A 24523-nucleotide genomic window follows, 5' to 3' on the forward strand; every position below is an offset into this window, starting at 1 on the left:
CTCTTCATTGATGAAGAGATTACTCTTTCAATGAGGAGATGAAGTTTGACATCCTTCTCTTCAGAATCCTTGGGACTCCACTTCTCACGTTGCCACCATGTTCCCATCTCAGATCCAGCCGGGTGAAGGAACATGGGTCCTACAGAACGGAAACCAAAGTGTCTGTCCGTGGCCTCCTCCAAATCCAGAAGTCTGGCTTCAACCCGCCCGAATCCCTAGCATGGCCTTCTGTCTGGTGAAGTTCATCACATCTGGAGGAAACTCAGCTGGGGAAGGTTGTTTTAAATTGGGGACCAGGAGGATTAGTGGCTGAACTTCCAGCAGTCCCAGCCACCAGGACTTTTGCTGAGAGGTGCTGGATATCAATGTTTAGGATCGCTGGGATGATCACTTCCAAAGATTCTGGGCAACTCCCAGCAATGAAACAAAGAAATGACAATAAAATCAAGAAGAGATGGCCAGCATCATGAAATGAGGGGGTCTTCTTCTCCCTGGCCAAAGGCTTGGGGAACAGCCAGGCCTTCACAGCCCTTCTGGGCAACAGCGAGGAGGGGGCTGTCCAGATCTTGGGGAGAACCTGCTTCAGAGGGTAACCTCTGCTAGAGACAAGTCACCCTTCCAGGTTGTGAGAGACAACATTGCTTAATGCTATTATGGTTGGTCGCTCATCAGCCAGATGTTGAGACTGGACTTGGCATGTTTGTCCACCTACTGAGTCCTTCCCAAGGACCTGGGATAGGTAGATGTGGATGTCTGATGGGGTTAAAGGTTAAAGATGTCCTCACAGGATGTCAGCAGTCCAGAGTAAAGCTGTCTTGTGCAATTAACTGATGGGGATTTTGTCAATGCCGGTGCTGTTCAAGTGGTGCTCCGGGTGTTTTTGGATTACACTCAAGGCACCTATCATATTAGTACTACCTCTGCTTTCTTCTGCCCCAGTCACTCTATTTCTACTTGCACATTATTATGTATTTATTTATTAAATTTCTATACCACCATCTCACTTGAGTGACGCTAGTTGAAGGAGCAGGAAACCCTGATGCCCAGCACTGCCACGCTCATCACGACACCTTCCAACAACCTACGTAAGATCTTGCCAAAATTCCCCCCTCTCTCTCACACACACACACAAACACCCTTTGCAAGGAAAGTGCAAAAAAGCAAGCTTGCATGCCCGCTGCTGAGGAAGACCACAAGGGACAAAGCGCAGACCATCTCGGCAACACTCATTCTCGCACAATTAGAAATAACGTTTTCTGCACCACGTCCTCCATCACTTCCCGCCTCTCCTAGCACCACCAGTGGGAGGCTTAGCGCAGCGAGGCTCATTGGTTTTATATTCCTCTCTGGTGGGGAAAACGTGGCTACATCAAATGTCCAGGGGCGTCGCAAGAGCAATTGATGAAGTTAAAGTAATTGCAAATTTCATCAACACCACAAAAATTTGGAGGCTGCCGGAGGACATTACCCAGCAGGAGTGACTGGGGAGCAATTACGGCAGCTCTTTGGCAGTCCTTCTGCAGAAGTACGTCGGAATGCAATGCTCCACATGGGGCGGCCAGTGGATGATGGGAACAATGGTCCTAAATATCTGAACAGCCCCTTCTTCAATCAAAGCATCTCCATTCTAAGCTTCTGGACTGAACTACTTGGTTAGATTCACACATGGCATGTAGCTGAAGCCTACAGCTGGGCACCCCGTGCGAACCCCATTATTTATTTAGTGTATGATGAGAACATGTCAAAAGCAAAGTGAAGATATTTACCCAGTCCATGTAATTACAGGTAATCCTCAACGTATGACCACAACTGAGCCCAAAATTTATTTTGCTAAGTGAGACATTTGTTAAGTGAGTTTTGCCTCATTTTACAGCTTTTCTGGCCTCAGTTGTTAAGTGGATCACTGCAGTTCTTAAGTTAGTAACCCGGTTGTTAAGTGAATCTGGTTTCCCCATTAACTTTGCTTGTCAGAAGGTCGCAGAGGGGGAATCACGTGACCCCGGGACACTGTGCAACGGTTGTAAATGTGAGTCAGTTGCCAAACATCCGAATGTAAATCAGGGGATGCTGCAACGGTCATAAGTGTGAAAAATGGGCATAAGTCACTTTTTTCAGTGCCATTGTAATTTCGAAAGGTCACTAAGGGAACTGTTATAACTTGAGGACCGATGCAGCAGTGGCCTCATAACTGAATGTCCAATTCAGCTATTGAGGAGATGGCCTCCAGCGCTGCTTCCTGCAGAGCTTCTAGGGAGCCAGAGAAGACACATCATGCATTTAATCCTTTGCATTTCAGCACATTTGCAACCAGGGGGGTCTTTCCGTCCCCACGGATACAGGGCAGAGGCCCCCCTTCCAGCATCACACCTAATTCTGTTCAATTTTGTCCACACCGAGCGAGGCAGATCTGAATCCCACCCTCAGGTTTTATTCCACAAGTCAGGAGTGGGGGAAAGCATCTCAACCCACAGGATTGATTGCTATAAACAACTTGGGCACCAGGAAAGAAACAGAGAGCGATTAAGATGGTGCGATGTTAAATGAGACTTACGTGATTGCGTTTCCAAAACTTTTGCATTTTTGCTCTGTTTTATTGCTGCTCTGGCAGCCTGAATTGATCCTGAATTGATTCGCGTGCTTGCAAATCTATCTGCACACGCTCTGGAGCCGAAACACCTCACCTGCTTCCCCAAATGATCTCTAAGTAGCAGCTTCCTTGCCCAAAGGGGACTCGGCGAATCTCCCCCACTCTGGCTTTCGATCGATGCTTAACTGAAATAGCAAGCGTGGCTCAAGTGTTTGCAGTCTTGTTTGCATTCCAAGTTCCTTCAAGGACAAATATTTTATGGAAAAGCAGCATGGGGAACAGACCCGCACCGGCCCTTTGGGCAGGTTGGGTGGTTAATGGAAGGGGCGGGGTTAATAAATTGCTTTGCCGGAACCTGCATTTACAAGAAACGGTTCTCGGGGAAGAGCTGTCATCGCTAATGGCTCGGAAGAGGTAATTGCCTCAAAAATCCAGTGGCCGTCAGCTTCTCAGGAAATGCTGTATTTCCAAGGGGCAGAGATGGGGAGGTTTTTGCACAGTTCTTTCTTTTACACCTCAGTGTTTCTCAATCTTGGCCCTTTGAAAAGGTGTGGACTTCAACTCCCAGAATTCCCCAGCTGGGGAAGTCTGGGAGCTGAAGTCTGTACTTGCTGGCTGGGGAATTCTGGGAGCTGAAGTCCACACACTTCTTCAAGTGGCCAAGGTTGAGAAACGCTGACTTAGGAGAATGTGACGGCCACATCAAAACAGCCGCTGGGGACCAGCAGGAAATCTGCCAAAATATTAAAAGAGTTAAGGCATCTACCATCTGGCTATTGAATGCTCACGCAGGGCACGAGGAGTCCTCAACTTATGACCACAATTTGCAGGCTCCATTACGGTCATAAGTCGAGGACTACCTGCATTGTGGATGGATTCTCACAGCACATCAACCTGACTTACAAACAAGGGGGCTTGCAGACACACCTGGCAGTTCATCAAAAGCCCTTCAATGGACAGCTTGAAAATGGAGGCCACGGAAGCCACGGAAATGGACCGAAAGGAACCCAGCCATTGTGGCCTATTCAACAGATCAGTTAATATCTTAGCTCAATGGCAGAAGACTGACAACAATTTGGTCTCCAACTTTCAGACTTGTGGACTTCCCCAGCTGGGAGTTGAAGTCCACAAGTCAAGTTGCCAAGGTTGGAGACCCCTGACTTTGGGCCTGGTCTTGCTTCAGAAAAGAAGCCAAGATTGAACCATGATGGGTTTGCAACATCGACTCTTTCTCCTACCAATGTTTATTTTACATCTCTCAATGGGAGACCGAAAGAACCCTATGAAAAATGAACACTTTTGTTCGAAGTGTCGTTTCAGCGCTGGGCCCAGACAGAAACTCCATAAGGAAGTTCACAGCGGATCATCCATCCTCTCTGCCCAATTTAATTGAATGCAGCACAAAAGGAAAGACTCGCTTTTCATTATTTAGGAACGGACCTCCCATCACGTTCCAATTGCAAGGAGGCCGGGAGGGGAAAAACACTTAAAATCCGGCCCATTTAACACAGGCACGGCCAGAATGAAAAGCTCTGGAGAGAGTTTACGAGGCAGGTCTTAGAGCATCCCATAATATATGTCTTTTTTTTTAGAACAAAAGTTGCTTCTAACAAATTGAAGCACTAATGTTCAGCATGTTCCTGCTGAAGACTTTTATTTACACAGAGAAAGAGGGATATATTGCCTAATATTGTACATACCATGATAAACATGGGTTTAGCTCAGTCGTGGTTTACTGAATAAACAGTAATTGGGTAGGTTCACACAATACTTTCCTATTGTGGGAATAGGAGTCCATATGTCTACAAGCTGAGAAATTCTAGTCAAGATATCCACCGTTTCCAGCTTATATTTGATATGCTTGCAGAGGTGCTCAGAAATAAATGCTTTCCTTGCCCCAAAGGCAGGATTAACACACCGCCCAGCCCCTTCAGCCAAGGAGAGACTGTTTTTTTCCCTTTGCAGTTCTGAAAGGGACATTGATTCTCCAAACATTGAGGTCCATGATGGTTCTTTTCTTGCAGACGTCTGATTATCCAACTAGGTAACTTTATCACAGTTCTAGAAGGGAGTGGAATTCGCTCTCTGATGATGTTACCTAGCTGGGTAATGCAAAGTCTGCAAGAAAAGAACAAAGCTCAGAGAGCACCAAGGAGCCCACATTATTCATTATTCCTCCTCTTCCTTCCTCTCTCCCTCCCTTTTTAGCACTGATGATGTTACCTAGTAAACCACCAGTCCTCCTCCTCCTCCTCCTCCTCCTCCTCCTCCTCTCCACAAACCCCCCTCCCTTCTAGCACTGATGATGTTCCCTAGCTGGGTCATGAAACCTCTGCAAGAAAACCCTACAATTCAACCCTGAGCTACAAATTTCTCTTCTGTTCTCCAGCCAGCCTGCTTCTCCAGACTGAAGCCCCCAAATGGTCCAAGGGACGACTTCAAAGTCCCTTTTCCGGAAGTAAACCTATTACTCATCGGTTTGGTTCCATGCAAATTGCAAATGCCCATCGGGAAAGATGAGTGACACATTTCTGGTTGACATCCAGGATGGAAGCTTGCCAATCTGTGCTTGGGCAACTTTTTTCCACTTTTTTGCCAAACACGACACAATCTCCCCTCCCAGATTTGTCAGGAGGGCAGAGGGAAGAAGAGGGAACCCAGCTCCAAACGCCCCACCCCTGAAGGCATGTCAGCCTCAGGAGGAAGAGCTCAGAGTCAGCAAATGCCTATTAGAGACTCTGCAAGACTCCAAGAGCGAAGGACCCCAGACAGCCCCCCTCCCCCCTCCCAGCAAAATAGAAATCTCAGGCTGGCTTTTAACATTTTAATTCCACTGGAGACTTTATCTGCCTGGAGACCAAACAGGCAAAGATGTTATCGGGGCCGGGGACCCCCTTCAGAAAACTGCAAAGCACTCAGTATCCCTCCTCCCCCCCTCAGCGCCAAGGGGTCATTAAGGAAACTGAGACCCTTTGGCATTTAAACACCAGGCTAATGGTTTCATTTCTCTCCCCCTCCTGGGCTCACGGAGAGCCCACCCCCTCTGCCCAGGGACAGACTGGGCAGGGGAGAAAACAGGCAAAGGCAGGAAGGGGGAACAAAATGACCCCCTCCAATGAATCCAGCTACAGAGGAAAGTAGTTGCAACCCCACCCCCAAAACACACACAGACACCTTGTATCTTGGAAATGCACCAGTACCCCAGAGATGTGAGGTTGGGGGCCATTTCAAAAGAATGTCCTCGACAAGCAAACCATTTATGCAAGCGAAATCCATTGCAATTCCTAACACAAACAAAGGTCTCCATCTTGACTTTTTTGACCTCCCTCCTATTAGACATCCCTTAGTGCCTGTCAGTAGGGACGCGGGGCTCAGTGGGTTAGGACGCTGAGCTTGTCGATCAGAAGGTCGGCAGTTTGGCAGGTCGAATCCCGAGTGCCGCGTAACAGAGTGAGCGCCTGTTACTCGTCCCAGCTTCTGCCAACCTAGCAGTTCGAAAGCACGTAAAAATGCAAGTAGAAAAATAGGGACCACTACGGTGGGAAGGTAACAGCGTTCCGTGCGCCTTTGGCGTCTAGTCATGCCGGCCACATGACCACGGAGACGTCCTCGGACAAACGCTGGCTCTTCGGCTTTGAAACGGAGATGAGCACCGGCCCCTGGAGTCGGAAACGACTAGCACGCATGTGCGGGGGAACCTTTACCTTTACCTTTACCTTTACCTAGTGCCTGTCAACAAATATGGCTTTCTCTCATCTTGCTAGATGGAACGGACCGATTCCTGGGCATTTTTAGCCTTTACGGCTAATAATGAAGTCGCCTCCAGTAACCCTCCCATCTGCCACTGCCGCCTCCTTCAGCTCCCCAGGTTTCTTATTACTCAGCTCCTCTTTTAATCCAATTGAAAAGGCCATCAATTTCATGTTTCCTTAGCTCCCGCTTTAAATCTATTATACCTTGCTACTTGTTAAATTGTCATTAACTGATGAAAAAGAAGACTACCGCTTGCTTTCTGGGCACTGGATCAAAGATGTAGTAAATTGCTTTTTCAAATTATTGAGTCCTGGGAATCATATTATACACCCCGTCTCTTTCTATCACAGCCTCTCATTAGCCTGGGGTCAGAAGACTTTTGCAACACCCGTCCTTTTCCTGACACACATTTTTAGAAATTGCATCAGTGGGGCAGGAAAATAAACAAGGATGCAGCTTGTTGCCTTCTCTGACGTGGCCTGGGTGTCAGATAGGTACACTGCCTATGGTCATGGATGCTCTACTTAGTGCAAACACTTTCATGCCAGAGGGGGGGGGGAAACCTGTTTGGTGTGATTAAAGAAAAGATTAATCTAGGATGCAAATGGAACTCTTAAAGTTAAAAAGAAAAGGCAGGGGGGCTTGCAGGAATAATGGGAAAAGATGCATTCCTTTCTAGCAAGCAGAAATGAATTCGTTCTCTCTGGAATGCCAGGCAGATAATCAATCCCTAATTAATTCCTGTTACCCCAATGCAAACCTCGTTAAACCTCCTGTCACTGATTCATCTTTTCCATTCTTTTTTCTCTCTTTTTTTTTCCAACAGGAGCTGTCCTGGAACCAAAGGCGGAGGAGAAAAAAAATCACAACTGGGGAAAGGGAAGGTGCCAACATAATTGATTTTTTTTCCCCAGCAAAAGCCAAGTTTCTATTTTTCCCTTGAAATATCATTCACTTCAGGAAAAGTCAAAAGTATTCAAAGGCAGGCTCCCTATTAATGCTGCGTGACCCTTTTCGATTGCTTCTCCTTCAGAGGGAAAAGAAACCAGGTATTTCAGAGAGCAGCATCAGTTGCAAAGAGGAAATAATCGGTCTCAAAACAAGGCAAAAATCGCCGGTACCCCCATACCCATCATGCTGACCCAGAGCTGAATTCACACATCAGAGTTAGCCCCAGACTAGTCACAGTTGATTGAAGAAAGCGGTCTGGGCTACAGTCACGGGTGAGACCAATGTTTCTTAACCGTGACAGAGGTGTGGACTCCCAACTCCCAGAATTCCCCAGCCAGCAGGTACATGAGGGTGCCAAGAGGCCAAATTTTGATGATCTGACTGTGAGGATGCTGCAACGGTCGTAAGATAAATGGTTGTAAGTCAAGGACTACCTGGAAACTGTTAAAACCTTACACAACCATTAACTGGCTATCGGGAACTCATAAGCCCAAGGGGAAAAAACCTTTTTTTAGTGCTTTTCCAAAAGCCAGCAGAGACAGGGCGACTCTCTGTGGGGAGAGATTATCCCAGAACACAAGCAGTTTCCCCAGAGAAAAGCTGTTAAACAAACAGAACAGAGGCTGCCACAATTGCCAGATAAATAGCCACCTCTTGCATCTTGATATGCATTTATTCAAATTTATTCCCATTTGCATGCTTCCTTTCCTCTCAAATCGAGACCAGTAAGGCAGCTAATGTGTTAAAACAAAGGCAAGCAATGCAGAAATCCAACTGCCAAACACACATCAATAAATTAAAGCCGTAACCTGACTGCATCCTTATAACCCGTTCTCCAAAGAGGGAAGGGTTAAAGACTGCCTTAAGCCCTGGTTTATTTTAACCACAGTTTGTGGAAAGAAACCCAACGGCTGGGCTCCCATCCCTCAGGGAATCCTACTTCTCCATTTAGACCCGGCTACGGAAGATTCTCTTGCAGCCCCGCAGCCCAAACTGAGCAAATCAGCGTGCAGAAATTTATATCACAATTTTTCAGCAGCCCATTGCAATGCCCAGCCCTGAAGTCTTGAGTGCCCCTTGCAGAGGAGAGGGTCTCCTGGAAGGGGGGGGATGATCGGCCACCCACAGTCACCTCCTGAGCAAGGAAGGACGATGACCCTGCTTGATTAAAGGAGAGGCCGAGAAGGGCTGAAATGTTTCTGCCAACAGCTCCCCAATCAAGGCACCTCTTGACCTTTGGGGAAGGCCTCTAAGAGCCACAGATCTCCTCCTTCTTGAAAGGCTCCCAGGAAACACAGTTTGGGGTTGAAGACAAAGGAAAAGTCCCATTAGCCGATGACCGTGGATCACACCAAAAATGGACCCAGAGGCAGAGCACTAGAATCCTGGGACGCGCTGCAATTAAAATGTGTTCACAAATAGCAATCGCAATGACAGTTAGCCTTATCTACTGCTTGACAGTCCTTTTCCAGCCCTCTCTGAGGGGTTTACAGAGTCAGCCTCTTGCCCCCCAACAATCTGGGTCCTCATTTTACCAACCTCAGAAGGGCGGAAGGCTGAGTCAACCTTGAGCCGGTCAGGATCAAACTCCAGGCATTGGGCAGAATTAGCCTGCCATGCTGCCTTCTAACCACTAGGCCCCCTTACGAAAGGGCTTCCTTTTGCAAATTCTCGCGTGATGAACATCTGAGGAAACTGAAATGGCAACTGGCTGGGTGTGCTGAATCCCTTTCTAGTAATCAAGATCAACGTTTCCCAGGTAGCATTTGCACTTAACAACCATGGTGTTCACTTAATGGCCGCTGCAAAAAGGATCAGAAACCCGGATTGGTCATGTAGGGAATTAGGACTCCCAACTGCAAAGGGCAGATTCCCTTGTGGCTGTAACGTGAGGACCACCTGTATGAAATTCAAGCACCAGTGAGCTTTCAGGAGAGTCATGATCTAGTTTAGAGACTAGAAGAATAGTGTAGAATAATAAACTCTTATGTATGGAATTCCTTGGATAAATTAGACCAGATAATTTAAGCTGGACTCTTTTCAGCAAGAGATGCGAAGGCTGATCCTGAGATTTGAGGGCCAAGGGGTGCCTGCTCTCACTGAGCTGCGAAGCCAAAAATTGTATTTAATTTTGCAAGCAACTTCAAAATAGGAGAAAAGAGAACGGAAGAGGAGAAAGGCTGGGAGGAAAGCTCATATTTCCCCCACCCCTCTCTTGCAAATCGTACCCCATACGGATAACAAAATTGCTACAATAAATTAAGTCATAGGAGGAAAACCATTTATCATAATCCAGGCTTTAGAAAAGTGGGGATTTCCAGTTGGAACTCTAATCTTACAACCTGTTCCACCAGTCTCCTCGCTTTCAACTTGGTTCTGAATAAAATCTCAGTGAAGGCCTTCTGACAAAGAAAGAGAAGCTAGTCTGAAGACAGCAATTTAAAAACCCCACCCTCCATTCAGAAACAGAGCAGCGGGCAAGGAACTCGGAATTGGATTCAAACAAGCATCACAGGCAAAGGCTGCATCCAGATGGAATAGGGCCGTAAGTCGACTCGGCTCCTGAACAATGCGCCAGTGTCCCCAAAGCAGAGCTGCTAAGCTACGAATCTGCAGGTTTAGTGCATTCAACACACCAGTGTACAAAGACAGGTCAAGGTCTAAATGCATCTTGTTGGATTTCTGGTCTCTTCCTTCCAAACCATTTGCAAATTTATCTGGGAGCATCTTTACGGGCCATGCTGGGTGTCCAACCGATTTGCGTTTTTTCAGAAAATGAGGTCCACTTAACTTTATTTTCCAAGAGGGAACGGGCAGAATTTAGCATCCCATGCTTAAACCTAAGCGCCAGTTGAGCAAATGGTTTGGGATGGTTAACGTTGTTTTTTTTTTTAACTGGGAAAAATAATAAAAAAATAAGATTGGCTCTTGATTGCCATCTAGTGGTACCATTGATCTGGAAACACCCACAATCCCACACGGACACCGTTACCCTCATCTCTAGTGGGTCACCCCAAGTTGCTTCTCTGTCTTTGAGGTTCTTAGGATCTGACTTCTCATGTAAACCCAAACCGTTGTGGTTTCTTCAGCAAACTCTGGGTGATCCTGCCGCGTGATTTACAAAAACAGAGGGAAAACACGCACCCTTGCTAAAAATTATTGTATAAAAGAAACCTTTCACTGTGGATTGGCAAAGCCTAAAATCCTGTTAATGTTCTACACAAAAAGTGGAGCTGGCTTGAGAGTTTGCCCTCCAGAGAAATGGGCTAGGTGTAGCCTGAGCCTGCAGATACAGAACTACAATGCCCATCAGCCTCAGAACAGCCAAAAGTGAGAAAGGCTTCAACTCTGGTCCAGCAACTTCCCCAAAGTTACAAGCTCATAATACACAAGACAACCAGGTTTACTACCCAGAAGGAATACAGCTCAAAGAGGTCCTATTTATTACTACTATTGGTGTGTTTGTTTGACATACACGTTGATCCTTGTTTAACTTTGTTCCCATACATTCAATTTCTCCAACTTTACACTTTGTTTAGATTTAGATCCAGATAATTTAGATCCAGGTAATAATATAAGTGAGACTGCCATCACTTATATTATTTTTGTTGAAAGCAAAGCAAGGGAAGGGGGAATGGAGTTTTAAGGCATCCTCCTGGGTCTCCATCAGATGGATTTTGATTCTGTTGGCACGTCTGTAGATGCCCTCCTTAACAATTGCAACCTTTCCCATCGCCTTCACTTTAAAAAAGCCATTTGCCGCATCTTCCTTCTTGAGCAACTGCCACTGTGGAAAATTTTCTCCAGGAGTCTTGATCTTCCTTCCCCTCCAGAAGCTGCCTATTCACAGGGCTGCTGAATGGAAGCAGGGAGACGGGTATGAAAAGCCCCCTAACCAAAGAGCCCTTGGGGAAATCCACCAGGATGAGCCGCATGCTAAAAGTGCAAAGAGCAAAATGGTTCTGCATGTCAAGGGGGGGAAAAACACACAATAAAGCTGCAGAAATAGGTGGCTGTAACAGAGCAGAGGAAGGTGCCTGTGGCTTCCCACCCCTCATTCCCATCCATGCCCCCTCCTCTCTGGCAGGCAGAGACTACCCAGGCCCCTCTGGAGGGGCCCTGCTTCCCTTCCCTTCCGGCATTTCAGGAATCCCTCAAGAGCCAGGCGGAAGATCTGCCGCCATTCCCAAGAGGGCTCCTGAGGCGGCGGCTGCGGTCTCACATCTCTTCCAGGCTCCACCTTAGATAAAAATGCATGCACACACACTGCCCAGCCTGCGGGCCTGTGTTTTCACACAGGGGGCTGTGGATGGCCAAGGCTGGTCCAAGGCTCTCCAGAGCAGAGAGAAGGAAGGCTTTGCAGAAGTGGTGGGAGCTGGGGCCGGCCTGTCCCTGGGGGTGGGGGGCTGGGGGGGCTGGGCTGGACATGCAGTGTCTCCCTGGGGAGCTTTTGCAGGGCAAGGGAGAAGAGGCCCATCTGTTGCTGCCAGGAAAGTCAAGCAGGCGTCTGAAAGCGCCTTCGCCACTTCTGCTTTGCAGCATCGCACAGGAAAAAGAAGCTGGAGGAATGAGAAGACCCCCTATTTGCACCCAGGAGACTTTGAGCATCAGCACAAAAAGTGGGCTGAGTCACCCCCACAGGTAGTCCTTGACATATGACCACCATTGGGACAGGAAGTTCTGTTGCTAAGTGAAACATGCCTGACTTGATGACCCTTTGGGCCCCAATTGTTAAGCAAAGCACACAATTCTTGAGTGCAACCACATTCCCCCATGGACTTGGCTTGTTGGAATCCTCTGGGCGGGTCGCAACCATCACAACACAGGCCGGCTGCCAAGTGCCCCAACCACAATCATGTCACGTTTAGATGCTGCAACAGTCTTTAAGTACAAGGACCAGTTGTGGTCCCTTTTTTCAGTGCCGTCGTAACTTCAAACAGTCCTTAAATGCATGGCCATAAGTTGAGGACTACATGTATTAAGCTGCAAGGGGTGAGCTGAGGCCATGCACATACAGATAGCCAGCCTGTGGCTTGGTGTTTTCAAGGCGATCTCTAGATTTTAGCAATAGCCCTTAGGCTTATTACACCGCTTCACTGTGCTACACAGCCCTCTCTGAGTGGTTTGCAGAGTCAGCCCAATAATCTGGGTCCTCATTTTACCGACCTCGGAAGGATGGAAGGCTGAGTCAGCCTTGAGTCGCTAAAGAATTAAACTGCTGACAGTGGGCAGAATTAGCCTGCAGTACTGCCTTCTAACCACTGCACCACCAGGGCTCTGTATCTGATGCTAAACCTATTTCAAAGGTTACCCTGCAGGTTGCGTGTGCTTCAGGCTTCCCCAAGGTACAAATCAAAATCCTGGACTTTCTGTAACACTGACACAACAGACTCCAGCGGGATTTAATGAATGGAGTCACACAAACACCAGAGGACGTGTGATTTACTACAGGCATAAATGGGACCCTGGATCTGCACACCAGAGCGCACTTCAAACCTCTGTGTTAAACCCTCACCACGGATCGCAAAGCCCGTCTTACAAGCTCTGGGTGAATTTGGCTCTTGTTGCTTAAGCCAATGTTCTACTTGCACGTGCCAGGACGCAGACCCTGGGCTGCCTCTCCTTTCTCCTTTACTTCCGAGCGCAGATTAATATAACTCCTCCAGAGGATCTGGCACCATTATAGATGGCTGGATGGAGCTTGCATCATTGGCAAGTGTCAATAGGGTGAATAATGGCCCCGCCCCGGTTTGGCCAGCAAGGACGTGAAACCAGCGTGTATTGACAGCTTAATGGGCTCAGGAAAAGCTCATCTCTCTCTAGCCGCAGACCCAGCCTTGGCTGTTTTATCATTTTATCTCACGGGGGGGGGGAGGGGGGGGCTTTGAAAGCCAAGCCCAGCAGCCGAATGGAAAAAATGTTTATTTTATATCAATCAGTCTTGTCCTTGACTTGGTCTGCTTGTTATGCTTTCCCCATGTTTACCAACTGTTTCTTCTCTGCATTTTAAATACTCCAGCACAGACAAAAGAGAATTTATTTCCTCATTTAATCCCTTTCAGCCCAGAGAGCAAACACATTTGGCAGGGCTAGGCGTTTGCGGCGAAAACCCTGGGGGTGGGGGTGGCGGGGAAGCAAAGGAGACAAGCGGGGGAACCAGAATGGTGGCAACATCGATTCAGCTCGGGAAGGTAAGCTGAGGTTTACAGCTGCCTCGCGAAATCCTGAAAAGCATCACTTGGCTTTTTTATAGCATTTCCAGAGCACTCGGAATGTATTACGACTTAAACTGCAGAAGATAATTCTTGCCTTGAGAAGTAATTACAGAAAACAAGAGGTTGCTGCTGCTGTAGTAGTAAATACATTGTAGGAAGATGCAGTTTGACTGGATGTGAATTGCCCAACTCTCTTTAAGCTATCCTCAAAGGAACAGATGGCACTTTCTTTCCAAACCGACCTGCAGCACACCTGAAGTCATCTCTGCTTCCATGCTCTTTCTCACAGGGCTGAACACACAACAGAGCCCACCGGTGTTTCTTCCAGCCGACCGAGGAGAAAGCAAAAAACAGCTTTCTGTTTGCATCTGGCCTCAAAATATTGTTACTCTTGGAGTAACAAATCCTTCCACCCTCGTGCTATACAGAACAAGGAAAAGAAAGGTATCATTTTTGCCCCTGCGCTCCCCAGTTCTGTTTGTTTGTAGTGTGTGTGTTTGTCTCACCATACACAGAAAACTGAGTGATGGAGAGCAGCTAAGCCACCATTCCACTGTAAAGACCCTGTGGGGGAAAAAGAATCAGGCTAGTATGGGGGTGGGAGGAGGAGGATTAACCATCCCAGAAACCACTATGGTTTATCCATCCTGACACAGAGTTAACAAATTCCAATTTATAGATGAAAAGAGTTTAAGCAGATTAAGGCACAAAGCAGTGTATCAACAGAGAGGATCTTGCTATTCCCTTTTCATTTCCTTTTTAGATTTTAGGCGTTTCCCCCTTGATGTGAAGGTTCTTTTGACAGCTGCCTGGATTTTAACACAGAAACACTTCCCCCCCACCTCCCCCACCCCTGCCTTAAGGAGAAAGTCTCAGATAGGAAGGCTGACCGGTTCTTTATCTTGCAAATTTCAAGTCCTCTCCAAGAAAAAAGCCAATACAATTTCGGATATTTTTTGTCATTACCAAATAAGTTATTCAACCCGGCTTTCAGCGCCACCGAAGAGATGCAGGATAACCTGATAAAAAGTGTGTCGGGGGGGGGGGGGTCAGAACTGACCACATTTAACTGACAGATGGTTGAAGTCCACCCATCTTCAAGTTGCCAAGGTTGAGAAACCTTCCTTCCTGCCGTTAAGGAACAAAATGCTCCTAGGAAGATGGTGGTGGTGAGATCCACCACCATCCTGGAAGCACTTTAAGCAAGTCCACCCAACTGGAAGATGGGCGGGGAATTCTGGGAGTTGAAGTCCACCCATCTTCAAGCTTAATAGAAGAAGCTCCCAACTTGTTATCTCAGAGACAAAACAGATGGAAGATCAGGATGCTCCATGGACCATTCCTGGGAGTGGGAAGGGGGCGGCGGTGGCGGGGGGGGGGAACATTGGTCCAGTCACCAACTCCGTGTGATCTCAACTGGCAGCTATTTTTGCTGCACCAGGAAACCTGAAAGGTCTCCACTCCCCTGCTGAGAAACAGCTCTTGTCAGCTCAGACATTTTTTCATTTGATGCCATGCATGGAAATGTCACCCACTCATTCGCAAGACGCGCACACACACAGGCTGTGCCGGCCCTTCACAACTCATTTCAGGACGTTTCCATCAGCCCCGCGCAGGGGCTGCTTGAGTGACGGGGCCAACTCTGGCTGATGCTCTCCTGAGCTAAATTGAATTTCCTTCCTGCTGAAGCTTCATCAGACTTTTTGCTGATGAAGATCGGGGAGAATCGCTTGGCATTTAGCGAAATGCCGTCCAGGCGTGTCCATTACTGTGTTCACTTAGCAAACTTTATTAGATTATTAGATTTTCAGGCCCTGTGGCATTTCCATGATTGCAGCAGGAAAATACTGCAAAATAAGAGATGGGGAGAAGCTGGGTTTGCTTCTCTGTCTGCCACCAAGGACTTCCCCCCGCCATATATTTATATAAGAAAATGTGCAGTTATTTTAGAAACAGTCAGATCAATTCTGAACCCACCATCCATATTTGATCATGTTAAAATAGCCTGAAATGCACACGGGAAACGTCCCAAAGACCAGCTTCTGGACAGATTGCCAACCATAAAAGCCAGGTGTCCATTTCTATATTATATCATAGCATGGACTGCCTGCTTTTGATTTATCTCTCCAGGGTCGCCTGTGAACCACAGCTAAGCCCTGAGCATCAAACAGTCAACAAACCTTGATTGAGGCGCAGTTCAACACAACGCACAATAGTTTTCACCCTCAGAGTCCAACTATGTTTTCTGACACTCGAGGAGAAAGGGGGGAAGCGAATGCGATACCATTGGCAAAGCAATCGGCAACATCCCTCAGCACGTAAGGCGAGAGGAAGGCCTGCAGACAGATAAGAGGCAGCTGAACCCCCAGAAGAAACAGGTGTGGCAAACATTGGAAGGGACACTCCCTAGTTTCTTCAGCTGTAAAGACAAGGGGAGGGGGGGGGAAGAGATGTACTTGCGCCATGGCAAGACTGATGTCAGCTTATGTCCAGAGAAGAAGCACACTCAAAAGTACCAGCCGTAACTTTATTGTAAGGTTAATTAACGGAACCTTGCAGATTTTGAAGACGCACCTCTCCCCCTTCCCCTTTACAGCCCAAGACACTAGGGAGGGTCCTCCGAGACTTCAGCTGTGCCCCCCACGCTCGGCTATCTCTTTTCTGACCACAGCCTAGTCAGCAGGTCTCCCTCCTGTCTCCCGAGTCATTCACACGTTGTGCCATCCAGCCACACAAGCAGCGGACACCCTCCTGGCCAAGCTCCAAGCTTCCCCAGGGCATGAAACTTCTGCACACCTACCTTGGAAAATGGCCGCGTTCTGCATAATGAGGAATTTCAGGTCCATGCTGGCCGACTGGAGAATCTGCTCCATGTTGGAACGAGCCAAGCCTTGGTATCTCTCCTCCATCTTGCGGGAGCAGCAAGTGAGGCCTTTGGGGATGCATATCTGCAAATCTGACCCTGTGAGGACAGAGACCCGGGGTGTGTGTGTTAGCATGAACCTTTTGGAGAGGGGGTCCCTAGCTCTATTTGGCAATGCTTTGTGGGGCAGAGAGAGAGAGCTGAAAGTACTAGCAAGAGTAAGGTTCTTGCTCCAGGCCACCTTGAATCTCCAGGAATTGCCCTGCAGCTTCAGACAAGGGTCCTTCTCAGTTCCCAGGCTGAGCAGAGGCATGTTGGGGATGCTGGTCCTGACTGCAAACCTCGTTACATGCAGGGGCATCTTGCGAGCCAAGAGGAGGAAAAGGGTGGCGGCTCTAGGAAGCCAGCCAAAACACACATACTGTTCCCTCTTCAGCGTTTTATCCAATTCAGAAAAATCTTCAGAGAGGAGCATTTTCCTTGTCAACCACCAAGGTAATTCCTGTCTAATGGTCCTTCCTAAAATTGCTCTGCCTTCCGTTCCCATTTAGCTCAGGACTCATTCATCAAGGCCTTCCCAGATACCTCGGAGACGTGAAAAAGCGGAAGGAATCAAGGAAGGAAAGAAAGAAGGGAGGGAGGGAGGGAGGAAATAGGGGGGAGAAAGAGAAAAAGAGGGATGGATAAATGGATGGAAGGATGGAAGGAGGGAAACAGGAGGGAGAATAGAGAAAAAGAGGGATGGATGGATAGAAGGAAGGAAGGAAGGAAGGAAGGAAGGAAGGGATTTTGTGGTGATTGCTAATTGAATCGCCACAGTTGTTAAGCTTAATGGTTTTAAAACTGAGAAAGAGAGAAAGAAAGCTGACAGAATCACTATTTCTGCTTCCTGCAGAAGAGGCGAGAACCAACAGGGCATTCAAGGAGATGGCAAACTGCATTCAGACAGATCATAACCCCCCAAAAATCTTACGCTGAAGCATCCCCATGACCCAAAGGATGAGGAGGTTTCTTTGCCTGGTCTAGATATGCGAACAAGAGCAGGTAAAGGAGGCCAAGGCAGCGTCTACCAATATTCATCCATAAAAACAGAGCAATTTCTCATTTGTAAGGGTCTACGGCTCCCATTCTATTTTAATTAGGCACATAAACATACTTCCTGAAGCCGGGAGGAAAAAGCAAAGGAGGGAAGTGGGGGAAGAAGGCTTGCAAAAATGGCACTTTGGAGTGTTGCTAAAATTAATCCCTTGGCAAAGACAGGGAACCACAAATGGTCACTGAGAGCAAAGCAATCGCCTGGAGCTGGCTCCCACAGTTTGGAGAGCTCCACGGCGGCATTTTTTTACTATCAAGAGAGCAACTTATGGTCCTGAAATAATTGCAAGCCGAAAACTCAATTACCCAGCAAAGCAGAGGACCTGAAAACTGCCGTGCGGAGCAAAGACGACCCTCAGCTGCTCTAACTTCTGATGCTCCCCACAGAGAGTCGCTCCGTTTCTTCCCCCCTTTGGGCTCCAAAACCCTCCAACCTGCACCCGCCAATCCGAGAATTGCACTTCGTGGCACCAACACATTCGTGGCTGCGTCTTTCCACAACCACGTGTTGTAATTTTTTCCAAGACTGCCCCCTGCATTTAGTCCTTATGGAGAGAAGGAGCTAAATCCAGGACAGACGCAACTTCCAAGCTGGGAGTCGCGCTCAGCCTTGGGGGATACACTACCAAAAACCAAACTGATAGTCCTCAACTTACGATGACTATTGAGCTCAAAATTTCCATTGCCAAGCAAGACGGTTGTTAAGTGAGTCACATCCCACTTTACAACCTTTTTTGCCAGGATTGTTAAGCAAACCACTAGCTTCCCCCGCTGACTTTGCTTGTCAGACGCTCCCCAGGAAGGTTGCAAATGACAACACAGGTGGTCCTTGACTTAGGACCACAATCAACCCCAAAATTTCTGTTGCTAAATGAGACATTTGGTAAGTGAATTTTGCCTCATTTTACGACCTTTTTTGCCCCTGTCGTTCAGCAAATCCCTGCAGTTGTTAAGATAGTAACACCCAGTTGTGAAGTGAACCTGGCTTCCCCATCGACTTCGCTTGTCAGAAGGTTGCCAAAGGGGATCACGTGTCCCACAGGATGCTGCGACCGTCATAAATGTGAGTCGGTTGCCGAGAATCTGAATTTTGATCGCGTGACCACGAGGAGGCTGCAACGGTCGTCAGTGAGAAAAAGGTCATATTTTCAGTTCTGTTGTAGCTTTGATCACTAAATGAACTGTTGTAAGTTGAGGACTTCCTGTAGAAGGACCCTGGGATGCTGTGACCCTCATAAATACATTCAGACGGTTGCTAAGCCTCTGAGCCTGGATTACGTGATCATGGGGGTGCTGCAAAGATTCATGTGAGAACAGCCATGTCATTTTTTCCCACACCATTGGGACTTCAAACTGTCATTAAACAAAGGGCTGTAAGTCGAGAACCAGGATTAAAATGAAATATTGGGGTGGGGTGGGGTTGTGCCTTGACATCAGGGTTGACTCCCGAGAGATAAGACACTGCATTCTTCTTGGCAAGGTTTTTGAAACAGTTTGCCCTGATCGCTTCCTTCCTAGGCCTGAGAGGGGAGGATTGGCCAAGGTTTTTCCGTTTACTGACTTTTAATTAAATTAAATATGGCTGGAGAATTTTGGGGAGCTGAAGTCCACCCCTCTTCAAGTGACCAAGGCTGAGAAACCCTGAGTTAAAATCCGATGACCGTCAGCTTTCAAGCCAGCCTGGATCCTACCAGATCCAAACAGATTTCTGGAATTTACAGGGGAATATTAGCTAAAATCCCCAGAAAGAAATAATATTTAAGGAGGGCATACATGAGGAGTACCAGGCCACCCAGAACAAACTCTGCCAGCCAATTAACTACCGCGATGCAGAAAAGGAAGACAGTCCCTGAAAATGAAGCCGCTTTACGGTAATCTTGTAAGACATTTATTTAATCGTCTTATCAATACAATGAAGAAATTACTACAGTAGCATCCATCTTGCCTACTTTAATTAAATTATCTGGGAAGCTGGAAACCGGTAGTGAGCAATCATTAAGCTACTGTTGCACAAAATTGATAAGGCTGTCCCCTTGCATAATCCTCTAATATTAACAGATTAAAACTTTGGTGTGGCAGCCTGAGAGTGACTGTGTCTGAGTGGAGGGCTTTTTATGAGCTGTCTCCGTAAGAAAAGACATTTTTAAGAGCCACTTGTAAGCACTTCCCAGCTTTGCTTTTCCATGGTTCCTCCGTTAAAAAAACTAAAGTCACCTGCAGAAAATCTGCTTTAAGAGTTGTGCCCTGCTTTTGTGCCTCGTGACACAGACTGAAATCAAACAACGGAAGCAGAACATTGCAACAACGTTTTCTGCTTTCAATCCTTTTGGAAGATTTTTGCACTGGGCCCATATTCTTTTTTTTTTTGAAACTTGGTTTCAAAATTTCAAAAAGGTATAGAATACAAACAAGAAAAAGAATTTAAAAGAGAGGGCTCAGACAAAGCAAAATTGGAGGGCGCAGACGAAAAGAGGGAAAAGCTGTCAAAAAAAAACTTCCTACTTTCTTGGACACAGATAAAAAGCTAGAAATCAATGACCTTTCGAGGTAGAAAAAACATCACAAACAGTCCTTCTAGCCTCATAAACAAGGCTAAACATCAAAACCCAAGGATAAACATTTTTCCCCAATATTCTTGTGGGCTGGAAAACAATCAGAAAGTGGTCCTTGGATTGCCCCCACACACACTTTACTGTCTCAATATTGCATGTGTAGAGAGATCGTTGTTTTTTGAACTCTCACTTTGATCAATTCTTAGCCTGGCCTCTGAAAACACTAAATTAAAAATGCTCTCACTACAGAATTATGGTTAAAAGTCACTAAAAATTCTTCTGATTCAGTCCATGATTGTGTGTTGGGGGGGGGGGAGGGGAATGAGATTTTTTTTCCAGCCCACAAGCGAGATTGGGAAGCCACAACTGGACAAATACCCTCGTTGCAACCAGCCAAACCATCTGGGAAGGTTGGAAAACACGACTACATGACCACTGGATGCCCCAACTAGTTGTGAATGCCAGCCAGTTGAGAAGAGCGCCCAAATTGCAAACGTGTAACAGTGAGGTGGTGTGATGGTCATAATCATTTTTTCAAGGCCGTCATAACTTTGAACCTTCATTAAATGAAGGTCTGTAAGCCAAGGTCTGTAAGACTGCCTGTAGAGGCACATCCGGAAGGGCTAACCCCAGCTGGAAAACTTGACAGGCAGCGGTGCTTCTGCAGACCAAGGATGGGGCGTATCCTGAGCAAATGTGTCTCACAAACTGTCAAAGATGTTCATACTGAAATCCAAAACAGGATCGGCTCACCTGGGTTCTAGAGAGGCCATCTTGTCCCCTCACTTCCAATCCTGCAGCTTCTTTTCCTGGGAGGGCATCAGACACACCCACCCACCCACATTTCCCTCCAGAAGGCCTGTTTGCTGCTCTTTCCCACCAATTTCAGACTGGACGTTTTCCATGCTGCTAGTTGACTGGACCACATTGAATAGGGGCCATTTTCAACCAGGAATGCAGAAACCCCAGAACACACATGGACAACCTCAGGCACTGCCTCAGACCCACAAGCGGTGGGTCCACATCCCGCAAGGTTACTCCGGTTCTCCTCCAGCCGACAAAAGAGAATCCACCTGATTGGAAGATGGCCGAAAACTCTTGTGAGGCTACCAATGAGTTGCAGTCAATGGCCAGCGAGGGATGGCAGCAGTGGAGACCAAGCGAGCAATAAACCGGAAGCCAGGCCATCCTTTCACCATGACACTCCCCTGATTAGAGAGAATTTATGGAGCCCAGTCTGGAAAGGAGGGGATCATCAAAGTATAATTACTCTACCGAGATCTCCAGAATGAGCGGTTGGAAGAGACAAATAACCAGCCAGCCATTCTTTTCATTAGGGCTCTATATTAATATGTCTGCGGGCAAAGCAGGAGCCCCCCGCCCCCACCGGTGAGGAGAGAGAAGGGAAACGCAAGGCTGAAGTACTACTAATCCTCGGTTGACCACCTTTCATACAATGGCATTTGAAAAGTGACTTATGACCGTCTTCCACACTTACGACTGCTGCAGCCTCCCCACGGTCACGAGATCAAAATTCGGACTCTTGGCAACTGGCTCTTCATTATGATGGCTGCAGAGTCCTGGGTCCTTTGATCCCCTTTTGCAATCTTCTAAGAAGCAAAGTCCGTGGGGAAGCCAGATTCATTTAATGACCATGTGGCTAACTTAACAACTGTGGCAAGAAAGGTCGTAAAATGGGGCAAAGCTCATGTAACAATTGTCTTGCTTAGCAACTGAAATGTTGGGACTCAATTGTGGTCGTAAGTTGAGGACTCCCTGCAATTAATTTGAAAATATTTCTCACCACAGGACCAGATGGATTTGCGGAATGGCAAGCGTGGAGGTGCCTGTTGAACTGCTTGGGCTCAACACGCCCCCAAAATCCCACCCCCGTGACTCACTGGTTATCCAAGCCTTGACTATTGCAATGCATGAGTTTGTAGGGCATCCCTAGGAGGTGTTGGGAAATGTCCCAGTTCAAAAATTCACGGTTCATGGAACCTCACTGGTTTTGAAAGTTTTTTTGTTAATGTTAAAATTTGCTTCGGGGATGAAGGGAAGATTTTGGCTCTTACCTCCCTCCGGGAACTCTGGCTCTCCAGAGGTTCAGAGTCCTTCCTTGCAGCAGCCTCGGGCAGCCTGTCCAACAGGTGTTTAGCTAAGCAAAATCTGGAGAGCAATAATGCCATCACTGCTGGCAAGCTGATCTGGGAGTTTATGAGCATTTAAATCAGTGTCTCTCAACCTCGGCAACTTGAAGATGTGTGGACTCCGAATCCCAGAATTCCCCAGCCAGAAGAGCTGGCTGGGGAATGCTGGGAGTTGATGTTTACGCCTCTTCAAGTTGCCAAGGTTGAGAGGCACTGATTGAGATGCTGGCTTTTTCTTCTAGGGACTGTCCTCTTCTTGAATTCTTACCTCTCCAGGTCAGATTTCATAAAAGGAGCAGACAGCTATGTTTCCATAGAGATATCCACTGTCCCATTAGAAATCTGTCATCAACCCCACCTGAAAGCAGAAAAATAAAATCACCTATTCTTCTGACTTTCAGGCTGAATTTCTTTCTTGGTACTGTACATATTGTCTAGATAAGATGCGAGATCACATCCTGGCTTTGTAAACAGCCCTTAATTACAGGCTTTGACCTCTTTCTCCAAACCCAGGCCCTCCAAATTGGTACCCCACCCAGATGTGATAGATAGGCTATCATTCTCGTTCTTGGCTGGCAATCTTGGAAACTATAACCCCAACCTATCCTGACAGCTGCCGGAGGGACTCAGATGTTAGCATTTAGCCACGGTTAAGTTGCAGGCAGATGCAAAGGCCCTACGGAAGCAAAGGCAGCCCGGCATCTTAAATTTCCCTCGTCCTTTGCTGTTTTTCGTTATCTTTGAACACTTTGTAATTCTCAAAATGAGTCTGCTTAAGCCTACTTCAAAAGAACATTCAAGCCTGGAAAACCGATCCGTATCTCCCAACTGGATTATCTGTAGCATGCAGTCTTTTTTAAAAAAATAAATAAATAAATAGTGTAATCATTTTCGCAAGAATAACTCATATCTTTTTTTTCCTTTTTAGGAAGACACTGGAGGATTTACGAGAGCTTTACCCTTTGTTTAATTTTTAAATAAAAATGTACCTCTAATTTAGCACTTCACCTTTAAATTCCAAGAAGAACTCCCAGGCATAAGGGAAATAGGACTTAATTCACCAGGCAGTTCCTACATCTGGTCCAGCCTTTGCAAAACTGAGATTTTCTGCTGGACCACCTGGGGAATCCTGGGAATTGAAGCCTTAAAGTTACCCAGGACGGACATCTCTGTTTCAGGGAGAGTCTGGAGCCTGGTTAGCCAGCCCCCAGCGCCCCTGGACACTTACCCAAGCGCAGGCAGGACTGGAGCAGGAACCTAAACTGCAGGTAAAGTCAAACAAATTCCTTCCCAAATCTCCCTACGCCGGGGTCCTCGAGAGCTCCCATCTTCCAGAGCAATCTATCTGCAAACCCAGAGGCTGTAGGGATAAGTCAAAAAACGCCCACCACCCTGCTAGATCCGGCGAAGAGCCCGAAGCACCGGCCGCGAGTGCCGCGACCGCAGAGGGACTCCTCCGGCTTCTGGGCTGAGTTCACACGATACGGGACGCCCGACTAAGCCGCGGCTCCTTTCATCCAGAGAGGCTGCCCAGCCCTTTCCCGTGGGGGGTGGGATAGCTCTTCCATCGCCCTCCGGCCCTCCTGCCCAGATCGAGCCCAGCCGCGCCCGCCAGCCGCGGGAAGAAGGATCGGCGAGCCCGGCCAGCGTCTCCGCCAGGCTGCGCGCCCGGCCAGCTTCGGCTGCCAGGCAGAGCGCGAGAGAGCGAAGAGGCGGCGTCTCGCTTAACCGGCCGGGGCGAGGGGGGAGCCAGGCAACCCCCATTAGAGCCAGCACGGAGCTCCCGCCCCGCGCGCTGGAAACGAAAGGCGCTAGTCCTAAGGAAGGAAGGCAGGCAGGCAGGGAGCCAGCCGCCCCAGCGCCCTATCCAGAGCTGCACCGCGTTCCCTAGGGATGCATCTGGGGCGCCGCCTCCCCCCTCCCAGGAGCCGTCCGGGCCGGCGCGCGCTCACCTGGCCCGGGGCTCTCCAGCACCCCGCGGGCGCCGGGCTGCAGCGCTTGGAAGGCGGCGCGGACGCGCGGGCAGGTGGGCTCCGCGCGGGCGCCGAGCAGGGCGGCGGCGGCGGCCAGGAGGGCGCAGAGGCGCCAGGCGGGCGCGGTGGCGGCGGCAGCGGCTCCGCCGTCGGTCATCGCGGCCTCGCGGCGGCCGGGCTCATCCCGGGCCAAGCGGCGCAAGCAGGAGCCGGAGGGAGACGCCGCCGGAGCCGCCAGCAAGACTGGCCCCGCCGCCGCCACGAAGCGGCCGCCGAGCCGAGCGGAGCCGGGATTGGCCCGGGCCGCCCCCCGCCGCCGCCCTAACTGGCTCCCCGCAAACTTTCCTCGCTCTTGATTGGCTCCGCGGGGCGAGGGGGGGGTCT

The 24523-nt window shown here is 48.2% G+C and overlaps 1 protein-coding gene across 1 annotated transcript in view; it reads right to left on the reverse strand.

The window, feature by feature from the left end:
• GPC3 (glypican 3) overlaps positions 1-24296 on the reverse strand; it is a gene marked incomplete at both ends in the record, with an annotated part of 64425 nt that extends 40129 nt beyond the window's left edge. Inside the window, 2 exons of the mRNA XM_081336280.1 lie at positions 16307-16468; positions 24119-24296. Coding sequence (XP_081192406.1) covers positions 16307-16468; positions 24119-24296 — 340 coding nt within the window. The remainder of the gene's footprint in view (positions 1-16306; positions 16469-24118) is intronic.
• Positions 24297-24523: the final 227 nt, after the last annotated feature.

Source organism: Vipera berus, assembly GCF_964194415.1.
Source record: "Vipera berus genome assembly, chromosome: 11".
In the NCBI taxonomy this organism is placed as follows: domain Eukaryota; kingdom Metazoa; phylum Chordata; class Lepidosauria; order Squamata; family Viperidae; genus Vipera; species Vipera berus.